We start from the raw sequence: 15039 nt of genomic DNA, 5'->3' as shown, positions 1-15039 counted from the left end.
CAAATGTTAACTTTTGTGGCCACATAATTTGTTTTCTAGCCAATAATGACGTTCCACGAATAATTTCAAGGACAAGCTGTTATTTGATAATATTTTGCAGTTAAAGACTTTGTGTCGCAATTTGTTATAAATGTTTAATATATTTGTGTCTTTCTTTGTATTTGTGTGCTACTGAATGTTTTATCTCTTGATATTATGCACAGTTTAATTATTATATGATTATCAATACAGTTATGCTTTTCTTTATGAACAAAAATGTTACGCCAACAAAAAATATCTACAATAGTTTCGCTTTCTCAAAGTTATATTTAATTCATTTTTTACCACAAAGTATGTTATCGAACACAGTTTCAGTTTAATAGCCACTGAAAAGAGCTGTAATTATAGAGGAAGACTCTTTCTAAAAGCTATAATGAGAAAATTTTACAGAAAACTTGAAAATACTGAAAACATTTGTCAGTCCCTTCTACGAGAAACACATAAAAGTTACAATTATCGGAAGGTTACGGAAGTCACAGCACAATATCAGAAACAGCACTCAATATGCCACAGTTGTAAAAAGGTTATGAAAATTACAGCGTTTTGTCCCATTGAAGGTATACATATCAAGTTTTGTTTGTTTTGGAATTTCGCACAAAGCTGCTCGAGGGCTATTTGTGCTAGCCGTCCGTAATTTAGCAGTGTAAGACTAGAGGGAAGGCAGCTAGTCATCACCACCCACCGCCAACTCTTGGGCTACTCTTTTACCAACGCATAGTGGGATTGACCGTCACATTACAACGCCCCCCATGGCTGAAAAAGCGAGCATGTTTGGCGCGATGGGGATGCGAACCCGCGACCCTCAGATTACAAGTCGCACGCCTTAACACGCTTGGCCATGCCGGGCCTACATATCAAGTAAATAATCATCTTCAGATAATTTTTTGCAACTGAAGACAATTTGAACTTTGAAAAATTACCTCAATATTATTAATGTTCTAAACAAATTTTAGGCGAGAATAGGATCTATTAGAAAATGAGAAATTAATTCCATAAGATACTATTGGAGAAGATATTTTCTACTACATGTAGAAGTATTTTAAAAAGTTATTTGGACTATTTTAGGTCGAACGTGTTCTAATGGTTAATATATTGGGATTCCTTTCAGAGATTTGGATCCACATTTACACATTTGGAAAAGTGACTGTTCATCTCGCTATCCGATTAAAATTGACTGTGTAGGCGGTAAGTGTTGAAGACTGGTTTCCCTTCTTGTGTTCAGTAGTTCTAAATTTAGGAATAAAGATAAAAATACCAAATATTTATATTATTTAACGAATAAAAATGTCTTTCTTATTTGGTTTGAATTTCATTTCCGGTGTTTGTTTTTTTTGTTTTTAGTAAGCATACAAGCAGCTAATTACTGAAATGAACTCAAAAATGGTCACATATATTATTCCGCTTTTGTATACAACTATCATTAAACAAATCATGTTTTATTTTTGGAAAATTTGTAAATTCTTATTAACGTTAACTACGTAAACGTCAAGGAAGCCTCCGGCTTTATGTGCTTGAAGATTCAAATATATATATATAAATCGCTATCACTATTGCTAGATTCTACGTTAAGTTGTTCATTTAGTGACTCTGGTCAAGTAACAAAAAGAGCATTTCTTTTCCAGAAATGAAAAACTGTTATTCTGTTGCTCTACGGCACAGTACAGCCATGATTAATTTTGACAAGCAAAAGGTAAAATACTGAACATTTTCTGTCCATAACTGAATAGTCTACGGACTTAAAATGCTAAAATAGGGGGTTCAATTTCACGTGGTGGTCACAACAAATAACCTAATGTGCCTTTGCTCTAAAAACAAACAAGTCATGATTAATGCGGTTGTTAATAACTTTACAACAACTCTAAAACAAATAGCAGTATTCTTTCACACTCACACACACCACAAAAATTATGCCTGCTGACACAGTCAGACATAAGTTAAAAAAGTAGAGCCCTGATTTGTTTTGAGATATAAAAGGTATATGAATATATTCCTTTCACTGTTTTCTGTTTAATACTTCTTCTAGAATTTAATCAAGGAAATTAATGCATAAATAGTAACATTCAATTCAGCGAATGATATAAACTTGAAAAATACAGCTTACCCTTCACAAGTTATGATGCCGTAGTGTAGACCCGTAGCTTTATCCTCACAAATCATACACACCATTGGCTGGTCTTCTTCCTCGTCGTCTCCAACGCCACGAGAGGTGGACGGCGTCATTGCTATAAGAGTCTCTTCATTACGCTCATTGCCTGACACACTAAGGTTTAGCGCCTGAGAGTCAGGTGTAGGTCCTAGAGGTGGCGGTTTTTCAATCAAATTGCAGGTTCGACTGCAATCCTGAGACAGTTCATCTTCCTTTGAAATAGGAATTGTTGTTTCAGTAAATTGTACATTTTGTGTCTTTGCTCCAAACTGACGATTTGATGGATGATAGCTTTCTTTTACAGAAAACTCATTACTTGGAACCACACTAATTCCATACTGTCTAACAGACGTTGTACTGACATTAACTGTTGTTGCGGGTGTTGAGACGTACATGAAAGATGCTTGCGATTGCGATGAAACTGGACCTCCTAAAAGTCTCGTCTTTTCCATATGAGAATTGTTGTGGAGACGAGTTAAAGCAATTTCAGTGCTTAAAGTGTTTGTTGTGCTAGTGTTTTTAGATTTACTCAGTTGTAAGCTCTGAGATGAACTTTTTCCAGTCCACATCTTCGTTCTACCAGGACCAGAGCCTGAAATGTCTCCAATTAGTAAGGGCATCTTGTACTTTGAAGCTACTTTTAAAATGGATATATTTTGCTCCTCACCCTGAGGTCTCTCACCATGGGCAATAATAGGATGTCTGAAGGACTGCTTGCTAAAGGGTGCCCTTAGGTGAGGATTTAGATGAGGAAGCTCCTCTATGCAGCCTCTAAGTCTGGTTGGTGTGCTCAAGTCCAAACCCTGCTCCTCAGTAGAATCTATGGGTTTGTCAATTCGAAATTCAATATTTTGTAAAGCGCTTTCTCTATCATTATTTCCCCCTCCATCAAACACACTGTTACCTTGTGTTTGCTGAGAACCGATGCTTAGCGTTTTTGTTTCCCCCTCAAAAATGGTTATTTTCGGAACGGGTGACGGTGAACTTTGCATCGGTGACTTTTCCACGTACTCGAGTTCTTCTTCCAGCATATTTGTGTCCGGCTGTTCAACAGGGGACCTGCTGGGAACTTGGGAGCGTCCCATCGGAGATACTTTTCCTACTTCGTTTGATCCAAAGGAGAAACTGCTGGTCAGGTGTCCCAGCTCTCCTTTCCTCAAGATAGAGTCTAGAGTGGTTACACTGTCAGGCGAAGAGTTGTTAGTCTCACCGTCACTGCTGCATCTTGAGTCTACTTTTCGACGCTTGAGTTTGATGTCGTGGAACAAGCTCATCTTATGCATCCACTCCAGAAGAAGCGGGAACATACTTCCTGAGATAAAAAAAGTCACCATTATTGTTTTCAATTACATAATATTTATGTGCCAACATAAAACAGCTGTTTTATTTAGAACACACATATACATACAAACAGCAGTATGTTTATACAAAGTAAACTGAGTCACATTATCATTGTTTAATACACATGTAACAAAGTCGAATTATACTAGCATGTGTATTATTGTTATTGAACTTTGATTAATTTTGAATTTCGCGCAAAGCTACACGAAGGCTATCTGTGCTAGCTGTCCCTAGTTTAGCAGTGTAAGACTAGAGGGAAGACAGCTAGTCATCACCACTCCCCGTCAACTCTTGGGCTACTATTTTACCAACGAATAGTGGATTTGGCCGTCACATTATAACTCCCCCACGACTAAAAGAACGAGCATATTTGATGTGACATTGATGCGAACCCACAACCCTATGATTACGAGTCAAGTGCCTTAACCACCTGGTCATAACGGGCCTTGTTATTAAAGTAAAAAATATTATTTATTTATTCCAAAATTGAGTAAAAACAGAAATATTCGGTGGTAGCTCACAAGTTTGAATATTGCACAAAGTTACACGAGAGCTATGTGGGCTAGTCGACCTGATTTTCAAGTGACAAATAGAGAAAAGGCAGCTGTTCAACACCAACTGCCGTCTACTTTTGGACTACTCTTTTCAGACCGACTAGTGGGTTTTGACCGTCACTCTTATAACATACCTACGATCCGAAGTTGAAGAGTGCCATTTAATTTGCAGCAGTGGAACGCCTAATAAGGCATGCCTAATAAGCATCTTGTATATTTGTTTGTTTTATTGAATTTCGTACAGAACTAGAGAAGGACTATCTATGTTAGCAGTTCCCTAAATCTAAATGGATAGGCCAGAGGGAAAGCGAATAGTGAAAAATGCCCAATGACACCTCTTGGGAAAAGTGGCTAAAGTCGTCACATTGTAACGCACCTACGATTGAAAGTGCGAGCAGATTTGATGAATGGATTCAAACTCTCCAACCGCAGGTTACGAGTTGTTTGCACTAACCGTCAGACATTACGAAGCCCACATCTTTTTTAATGAACATCTAGTGTATATCTCATACATGTTTAATGAACATGTTGATACACATCTGATGTATGTTTAATAAACAACAAGTATATGTCCAAAATATATTTAATGAGCACCCGGTATATGTCTGTTAAATGTCCATTTTAGGGTACATGTCTACGATACGTATATTAGTTAGTTATCACCATTAGATTCCATCAAGGAACATAGGGCCGCAATCGCTTGCGGATTCTTCAACAGGTATTTAAGTGAGTAGGTTGTTAGCCCACTGCACCGAGCCGTCCCTAATTTAGTAGTGTAAGTAGCTGGGAGGGCGAGCATGTTTGGGGCGACGCGGGCGCAAACCCGCGACCCTCGGATTACGAGTTGCACTCCTTACGCGCTTGGCCATGCCAGGCCATACATATATTACATGTGTGAAATATTTATGGTACGTTACTGTGGGTATATTTAGTTCAGAATCATTGAGTCTCTGTAGGACTGTAGTGATGCAGAAGTAAGAAGACCTGCACGAGTACAATGAATGATTGTAATTTGGTTAATATTACATCGAGTTTAGGGTATTTTGTATATTATTGAACACAGGTGGATATGGATATTTCATAAGAAACTCCACGAAGTTACTTGGAAGTGATCCCCTTTTCCACTATATGATGTTTATTTCCCATATACATTTAACCTTACAACTCTTATAATATGGAAGTATAATTTACCCTAACTATATACAACTTTGCCTCTTTTTCTCTCACTTTGCAACATTGCAGAATTCATAACTTTTCTTCTGTTACTGATATGATTAATCTGGAGCTACTTTATAAATGCATATTATAAGATAGGCAGTGAATCCAAATGGAACACAAAAAGAAACCTCTGTATACCAGACCAAATTCGCGTGCATAAATTTTTCAAGCAATAAAGTAGAAGTTTGATATGCAAATAAAAAAAGACAACGCTCATTACTTTACTGTACAAGTAATTGTTCGTAAAATAACCAGTTCTTTCACAGCTCTCTGAATAGTAGCTCCTGATGAACTTTGGAGAAAGTTTTGATTCTAGTATTATGCATGTTGGAAATGTAGGTTTTTAAAAACTGGTTGCTACAGAGTTTATAATTATGTAGATAAAAATTAACAACGGCAATGAGTTAGGGTTTGGTTTGAATTTCGCACAAAGCTACACGAGGGCTATCTGCGTTAGCCGTCCCTAATTTATCAGTGTAAGACTAGAGGATAGGAAGCTAGTCATCACCACCCACTGCCAACTGTTGGGCTACTCTTTTACCAACGAATACTGGGATTAATTATAATGCTCTCTTGACTGAAAATGCGAGCATGTTTGGTGTGACAGGGAGATTCAAACCCACGACCCTCAGACTGTGAATCGAGCGCCCTAACTACCTGGCTATGCAGAGCTCAGTGAACTTGGGAAACATATCAACTACCTCATTGGACCCCAATGTCCAAACTTTGGGTATGCGTTTTTTTAAAGTCAGGCAAATATCAAGTGTTTGTTTGAGTTTGAGTTTGTTTTGAATTTCGTGCAAAGCTACATGAGGGCTATCTGCGCTAGCTGTCCCTAATTTAGTAGTGTAAGACTAGAGGGTAGGAAGCGAGTCATCACTACCCACTGCCAAATCCTGGGCTACTCTTTTACCAAGAAATAGTAGGATTGACCGTCACATTATAGCGCCCCCATGGCTGAAATTATGAGTTTGTATGGTGTGACTGGGATTCGAACCCGCGACCGTTGGATTACGAGTCGAGTGCCTTAACCACCTGGCCATGCCGGACAATATTAAGTGATAAAAGGGAAGTACAGTGCCGTGTGAAAGTGTTAGGACAAAGTAAAAAATTAAATAAATTTGAGGCAACAGTCACAGGTGAAACTTCAAAAAGTTTATTGATTTTTGTGTTTAGTACATAGATATTTAGTGGAAGTGCCTACGTTCGTCAAACAGTTAATATTTTGTGTGTCTCTCTTTTGCTTTATTAAATGCAGTCAGTCTTTCAAGCATTGTTACAACATATTTAATAAAAGTGTCCTTTAGGAGTTTGCTTCAAATTCTCTCTAATACACTTTCATAAAGTATCTGTGAAAGTTAAGTTCGATTTGTCAAGTTTTTGAAAATTAAATTCCAGATCTGCTCATTTCGGTTGGGGCTGAGGGTTTGTGGAGGTCGTTGCATCATTTGAATGATTCCAACAGCTTCTTTCTTAGCTAGTTAATTTTTGCACAGATTGGATGAGTGTTTGGGGTCATTATATTCTTGGTAGCAGAACCATTTACCAATAATACACAAATCTCTGGACATACCATAACGGATCAATATGTAGAGGTATCTTGTGCTAGTCCGTTATTCCACCTATTTTGCAAATATCTCAACAGAAAAACACTTCCAACCCATCACAGTACCTCTTCCCTTCTTCACGGTATATGCTATGCATAGAGGTATCTTGTGCTAGTCCGTTATTCCACCTATTTTGCAAATATCTCAACAGAAAAACACTTCCAACCCATCACAGTACCTCTTCCCTTCTTCATGGTATATGCTATGCATAGAGGTATCTTGTGCTAGTCCGTTATTCCACCTATTTTGCAAATATCTCAACAGAAAAACACTTCCAACCCATCACAGTACCTCTTCTTCTTTATGGTATATGCTATGCATAGAGGTATCTTGTGCTAGTCCGTTATTCCACCTATTTTGCAAATATCTCAACAGAAAAACACTTCCAACCCATCACAGTACCTCTTCCCTTCTTTCATGGTATATGCTATGCATAGAGGTATCTTTCACCTTTCTTCCGCCGGACGTACCACTTACGATTTGAACCAAATGTTTGAAACTTGGACTCATCCGTTCATGACACCTTTTTCCAATCATCAACAGTCCAAATTTTGTACTTTTTAGCAAATTTAAGTCTCTTAACATTATTTGAAGACCGAAATAAAGTTTTTTTTTAAGTTCTACACGATCTAATATTCAATTTTCGTTGTCTTCTTGATACAGTAGATCTATCCTGTCATTTGACACAAGGTCGTTTATCCCATGTTTAAACTCCGTGGCAGCCTTCCTTTTGTCCTAAAGGCTGCTTAAACTCAGTATATCATTGAGTTTAGGTGTTCTGTCTCTTCTGTTCCTATTTTCAAATTTACCTGTATTGGTCTCATGATCTACGGTGTACTTGGGAGTGTTTGGGGAACATTTCAAGTCTGCAGCAATTTGTCGGCGAGTCAAACCAGCATCACGTGAAGCTTTTATGCAAGCTTTCTGCTTTACTGACAATTCCTTACACTGTTTTTGCCATGGCATGGCAACAAAAATTAATATATATAGTGTTAAACACCGTGTTTATCTAGGCATGTTTGCATAGTGCTATTAAATTTATTTCTTCCGTCATATACCGATGCCATATGCTAGCTCCTAGCTAGTTTCTTTCTATATAGTTAAGTCACTGCATGGGGTACCGTGACAGTTATTTCAGACCCAAAGTTTGATCAATATGTTCATTCAAGTAGAAACCTTATGATATGCTCTTGTTACAAGTATATGGGAATTCTAAAGAATGATAAGTATTCTCACCTTGGCTTATTCAGTTGTTAACAGTGATCAGTGAAGTATTATCACAATGTTTAAATTTACATTCTGTAATGGCATTGAAGAATTAGTCCCATAAAATGGAAAGAATGATACAATGTTCTTTTGTCCTAACATATTTGCACTATACTATATATAATATCAATAATTTAAAATATGTATTGATTTTTTAAAAATAAATAATCATATTAGTAAACTTTATAACTTATACTGCTGTGGCAGTTCGTAAGATTTCAACAAGTATTTATGTTGCTGGTACATGAAGTGAATAAGGTAAGGAACAACTATATCTGACTTTAGTTGACTTTTATTCCATAAGGTAAGGAACCACTGCTATAGATAGCTTTAGTCGGCTTTTATTCCATAAGGTAAGGAACCACTGCTATAGATAGCTTTAGTCGGCTTTTATTCCAAAATAGGTGATTGATTTTTCATTATGATATTCTTTTTTACGCAAAAGGTAACAGAACATTAATAAATTAAAAATGACTGGAAAAAACGAAAAACCGCAATTAGAAAAAACAACAACTCATAAAAACATAAATCTTACAAACTTTCTTGAATATCTGAAGGTGGATGCAATGCAATGTTTTATAAGTTACTACAGTTACAAGTTCAGTTTCGAAACACACTTCCCCAATAATTACAAGCTTAAATTCGTTTCGTCAAAACATTGTAACTAACTGTATGTAGTGGATACAGTTCTGTGTATGCAAAGTTTAACAACATAACATCAGATGTCTTCGAAAGTTTTAAATATATGTAAAAAGGTATCTGTTGTAAAGAGCCTCTTGAGGGCTTACACTGGGATTCTGGGTTTTATTCCTGCACTTGTTGCAGCACACATAGCTTATGTTTCAGTTTTGAGTTGAGCAACATTCAAACAAATACACTGTACAGAAAATCTAACGCAAGCGCATCACCTTTATTCTATTTGTGTTTGGTTTTTGAGTTTTTGAATGTTATAACGGGACACTTTGCAAGCTTTCTTTACTTCATACGTTTTTATTTTTTAGCCTAATGAGCGGAATATTTTCTCTCAAAGTTAACAGAGTTTTACTAAATATATTCGTAATTAATAACGTGAGCGAAAATTGAACTGAACGGTCACGTTAGGAACACCTATATTTTAGGTATAGCCGCCACTAATTTTGAATTATTTAGCACAGGTAAAGCAGTCAGTCAGCAGCACTTACCCCTCCCTGTCAAGTCTTTCTTTTACTCATTAATAGCGGTATTGAGTGTCACCTTTATGACGCACTCACAGCTGGAAGTATGGAGCAGGTTTTAGCGGCATCAGCTCAAACCTAACACATATATTGTATGTAACACGACAAGCTAACCACTAAACCTTGCTCTACCCACTGAATTTATTATAAGCATAAAGTAATAAGCACAGACCAAATGACATTATCTCACGTTTAATAGGTCAAAAATTAAAACCATTAAAGATATTATCACGGTCTTGGTCTTTTAACGAATATTAATATTAATGGTCACGTGAAGCTAACACTTCAAGTTCAGGGTGCTTATAAAATATATGACCTTTGCCACAATAGCCAACTTTATGTTATTAAACACATCCTAAACTGAAAATTGTTAAAAATTACTTGAATAATTAAGGCGTAAAAACTTTAAATTTCGTATTTCCACTAAATGAATTTCCCTTGAATGAACTACTTTCGCTTACAGATTTTCGAGATTTACAAAACTATCACAAGTACCTACCTACCTCATAGTTTGCATTCTGTATTACTCCGCGTTACGTTTACTTTATAAAAAGACAAAAATATATATCGATGTACTGAAGAAAGTACTAGAATTCTGTTAAATAATTTTTAAATCTATATTTGAATTAGTGTAAAATTAACGTTGTTTTATTTTGAGCCGAACGTGTACATCACTTATCGCACACACGAAACAATACTCTTTTGATGATATCGCTTGGCACGAGAAATGTATTAAAAATAGCACACCAGATGGAGTTTTTAAATATTTCTTTTCCAAATGTAGTTATCTTTTTAAAAGCAGTGGTATTTTAAACACAAATAAAAAAAATGTCTTCTTATATTTACAAAATTATCTAAATAGCGTGAGAAAGGCGTTGTTCCAGTTTTACTTCAGCAGTTACACGACGTCAAAAACTGGATACACTTCTAGAAACTGGGGTTGCTCATGCCTTTTAATGACAATCCTTTCTCTTCGCGAAACTGGGACGATGAGTTCAACCACCTCTACCGATAGCAAGTTTCCGGGTAGTGAATGAAGTACAGACGCGTTCGGCTTTATCTCTTCTCGTTCGAAACATTATGTCAAACGAAATCCTTATCACCAGAAAATGAAGAACAACAAATGTTTTATAGGTGAGTGGTCCTTGTTTCAATTTTTTAAGTAATTATATTTGTGTTTCAACCCCCTTTCATTTCACGTTTGAATATATAGACAATGAGTGTTAATTCTGCCTCATTGTGATACTAATACGTTATCATTTCACTTTATTTAAAAACTTATAGGACTAATGAAACTTGAGTTGTAAACATCAAATCACTTAGATTACAATACACGCTTTATGAGGTTCATTATTTGTTTATATATATAAAAAGCAGGATGCAGTTCCATCAGGTTTTGTTTTATTTTACACACTGAGTCCCTGAGTGTCCCTGTAGTGTTTGTAAAGAGTGCCTGTGGCAATGAGATCAATAACCGATGTGCCTGCCTCCTGTTGACTAGTTGATGTATAAACGTTGCTGTACATCATGTGACGTGGGACAAAGTGAGGGTGGCAGGTTTATCTTATATATTCACCATAATGATTTTAAATGTGTAGGCCTTACATTCAAACTGTTAAAACCAATTGAAAGAACCAGAACGAAAGAAGTTTAGTTATTTAAGGAAAACCTTGGGGCTAAAATCCTACTACCCTAACAAATAACTATTTAACTTTCACCCTCTTAAACCCGTTCATCTAGTTCTGCTAGTGAGCAGCTCTACGTTATAAGGACTTTTTGTCATCGCTTACTTTTATAGCTCAAAGTTCAATGACCCCAGGGTTTCGGAAACGGAAGCATCAAGCGTATTACTGTGACTCATAAGTGTTGTACTTCGTTATACGAAGTTCTGAAACTTGAATTGAAACGAAATTAATGTTCATAAGAAAAAGAAGAAGAAACACAAAAGCTAGTGGAAGCAAAATGTATATTGTGTACCAATGTTCCGATGTTCATACATTGGCATTTAGGTCGGTACAACTTGTAGAAATGTATTCTAGAGTTGATTTCAGCTAATATTAATGTTTATTTGTTTTTGTTTGTTTGTTTTTTGAATTTCGCGCAAAGCTACTCGAGGACTATCTGCGCTAGCCGTCCCTAATTTAGCAGTGTAAGACTAGAAGGAAGGCAGCTACACATCACCCACCACCAACTCTTGGGCTACTCTTTTAGCAACGAATAGTGGGATTGACCGTCACATTATAACGCCCCCGTGGCTGAAAGAGCGAGCATGTTTAGTGCGACGGGGATTCGAACCCGCAACCCTCAGATTACGAGTCGAACGCCTTAACTTACCTGGCCATGCCGGGCCCAATATTAATGATAAGCAGTTCTTGGTTTTCGTAAATTAGGCATCGTTTGAGCAAAGTTGCTAGTTCTTAAATTTATGCAAATGACACCAGGAGAAAAACATAATCCTCATTTAAGTCATCGACTTTGTCAAAAAATAATAAATTATACGACTTTTATAGGAAATGTTTTTAGATGATTATTTAATAAAGAGAAAATCGAATAGTATAGAATAATTGAATGTCATAATTGTAGTTATTTTTATTACTGAACATCAAGCAAGTTCCCAGTTGTTCAGTAAAACGTTTCAGAGGAGAATTTTCTTTTTGTTTTGATTATTATGTCAGGATTAATTCGCATATTTCAGAAGAATAAAACATTCCGAAAAGTTGCGATTGTATCTTTATTTTTTACGCGATGACCAAATCAACGTAGATACGTGGCAAATCCTTACTTTACTAGTAAGAGGAACCTCACGATCTCAGGACACTTACAATGAAATCGACCCAACGCAATACGTGTTATGGGAAAACGATCTTGTTTAGATATGTTCTTCAACCCTCTAACTCTTCTACAATTAACACACACGAAAGTTTTTCATTAAAATTAGGTCACACTATATAACAATTGTACTCCTCAACAAGATGTAATCATGTTTACCTTGCAGAAAAATACCGTATATGTACTTTTTGTTTTTCTTTAACAGGCTAGTAGAAATGGAAGATAAGAAACGCGGAAACTGTAATATGCAGTCGAATGGAACCACGGACTGGCCCAACCTGTCCTGCTGCGGGCTGTGGGCCAGTGGGCCTGACGTCACGCAAAGGCTGTCGCCCGCAAGCTAGGTCAATAAATGAGAGGGTGGTCTGAAAAGCTAGCGGTGGGTAACTAACACGGTCTTAATGGTCGGAATTCGTAATAACTCATCCATCAACGTTGTTTATAGAGAGAGTGATTCCTTATATCACTTTGATGAGGTTCTGATGTTCTAATTGAAGCTATTCCAAGGCATAACAAACATGCTTACAAAATTACATACAAAGAATAGATATAATTGTTAATCATTGTTTTCCGTATGATCCTGACGTACTTTATCCTTTACATTTTTGATGACAACTTATTGGTTTTAATAAAGAGCATTAATGTTACTACTCACGCATGGATCTTGCCGCTAATTCTTGAAGTCGTTAATAGAGGAAGTGAACTTTGAACCTTATGGTCAACAAACATAGTTAACAAACACTAATAAATAAGAAAGTGAACTTTGAACTACGTGGTTAAACGACATAGGTAGCAAACATTAAGAGCTAAGTGAGACTGGTTAATTCTGCCCATAATTACACGCGCGAAATATACGTATACGTTCAGAGAAACACCAACACCGAAATGTTAAACCTCATGAACATGATTTAAACGAAACAAGACCCAAACGCTGCTAAAACCAACTTGTTCTGTAACTATTAATATAATCTTCAACAAATTTGTATACAGTTGGTAAGCTGGTGACTGGTATTAAACTTGTATAAAATGGGTAAGTTGACTCTCTCTTCACAACCCGGAAGCTACTCTTCAACCAACCTATAAAACAAACGAGGCGAAATTTACCGGCGGTAAATAAGAGTAAAACTTAAAAAAAACAAAACAATATGACTTTAATTTACACGTTTAGTGATCAGGTTTGTGAGAATATGGGAAGTGTTAATCTGAACCTTTCAAGTTGTTTTTATTTACTTCCTCCACGACTTCAGTTATTAGCGGATTGTGAACCACTTCATGGATTGTTTTCTATCTTATTCCAGGTTATTTTAAATGTATAACCAACACAACTGTGCGTACATTTATTTGGAAATATACAAACTATTCAATAGTGAGTTACGTCTAATTTCTACGTTTTGCTCTGAGTTTCTACATCTGCATATCTATATATATATACATACAATGAAATATCGCTATTTATTACAACATTGTTCACCTTTACTATTCAATGAGTTCTCGTGACTTAAACAGAAATCTACTCATTAAGCTAATCTTGACAAAGTTTTTCTGCCTTAGAAATTACAAATACATCACAACTGTATTTTTTCTGCTTTAAAGCTATATTTTTAACAAGATAGTTGTAATTAAACATTTAGTGTTAAAAAGGAGCTTAACTTAAAAAAATTACAGAGAGAAAGCGTTAGATATTACATCAAAAAAAACCTTACCTTATGAAACAGAAGTGACGAAAAACGCTGTGCTGGATTTATGAATTTAATGATGTATTTTTTTTATCGTGGTATAAACAGAGACCAATACCTACTCTAAAAAACCAGCTCTGCGTGAGTTGTCCTTTCACGAGGTTTAATGCATTTTTTTTAATCCACCGTGACACAGTTACAGTTTAATATGAGTTTTTTTTATGCTGCCCTATTTCTTTAGAATTAAATCTAAAAGTGTTAGGTATATAGTTCAAAAGATATCAACCCAAACGAAAGTCGAGCCTAAGAACTAAGTTGCGATGGTTTCCATTGAAGCAACTACTGCGTAGTGAGCTACACTGTGAGATGTGATCGGTCATTGACCTCGGCTGTGCGGGAAAGCGCATGTACAGATGTGCACAAAACCTTGGATATAGAAAAAAAAAACAAAAAACTTTGTCCTGATACTTCGAAAATAACTGACTGTATCAACAACGGAAGAGTTCTCTGGATGCTTTCCAGAAGAGACAACACAATCAGTTCAAACAACCTTAAAAATGATATATGATCAACTCATAACCTAAATTCTACAGAATTACTAAATCGATCAGGTAGTTAGGCCTAATAATCATTGTTATTTCTTACCATGAAAGGTTCAGGTCACGAGGAGTGTCCATAGATGATTGACAAAAAAAAAGCGATTTTTAATGAGGGTTTAGCCAACTCAGCATATTACAAACTGTGTATATGTGTGTATGCATAATTCAGCATATAAAAACACGATTGTAGATCTAATGACTTTTGAGATTACCCATGTCAATTTCACCATAAAACAACATTATCTGTACAAATATCAATATATGACATCACCTTGCTTGTTATTAAGTGCTATCGACTTGTGTTTCGTCACTGTGATCTATACCCCTGCCACTTGACAAAATCGCAGATTTTATTATCTTATGTACGTAAATACAGTCTTATCACAATTCTAGATATCACGTGAAATGAGCATCATTTCGATGCATAAAGGTTACCTGTTCCTGAATAAGGTCAAATTTATTCCTTATAATATTATGTTTGTCTGGTTTTATTCATTTTTAATGTTGCATACAAAACTTCATATTTATATATCTAACAAAGTTTACATTT

At 36.0% G+C, this 15039-nt stretch overlaps 1 protein-coding gene and 1 long non-coding RNA gene across 3 annotated transcripts in view; one reads left to right on the top strand and one right to left on the bottom strand.

The window, feature by feature from the left end:
* The window catches only part of LOC143230826 (nuclear hormone receptor family member nhr-91-like), a 58839-nt gene that overhangs the window by 29963 nt on the left and 13837 nt on the right, over positions 1 to 15039 (bottom strand). For both annotated transcript variants that reach the window (XM_076465037.1, XM_076465038.1), the window contains exon 2: positions 2141 to 3497. In XM_076465037.1, coding sequence (XP_076321152.1) covers positions 2141 to 3492 — 1352 coding nt within the window. In that variant the 5' untranslated portion in view covers positions 3493 to 3497. The remainder of the gene's footprint in view (positions 1 to 2140; positions 3498 to 15039) is intronic.
* LOC143230827 (uncharacterized) lies at positions 10370 to 12845 on the top strand. The gene is made up of 2 exons (XR_013016641.1): positions 10370 to 10519; positions 12420 to 12845. It is a non-coding gene; the product is annotated as an uncharacterized LOC143230827 (long non-coding RNA).

This window comes from Tachypleus tridentatus, chromosome 10 (genome assembly GCF_004210375.1).
Source record: "Tachypleus tridentatus isolate NWPU-2018 chromosome 10, ASM421037v1, whole genome shotgun sequence".
NCBI lineage: Eukaryota > Metazoa > Arthropoda > Merostomata > Xiphosura > Limulidae > Tachypleus > Tachypleus tridentatus.
This window is presented reverse-complemented; position numbering and strand designations above follow the sequence as displayed.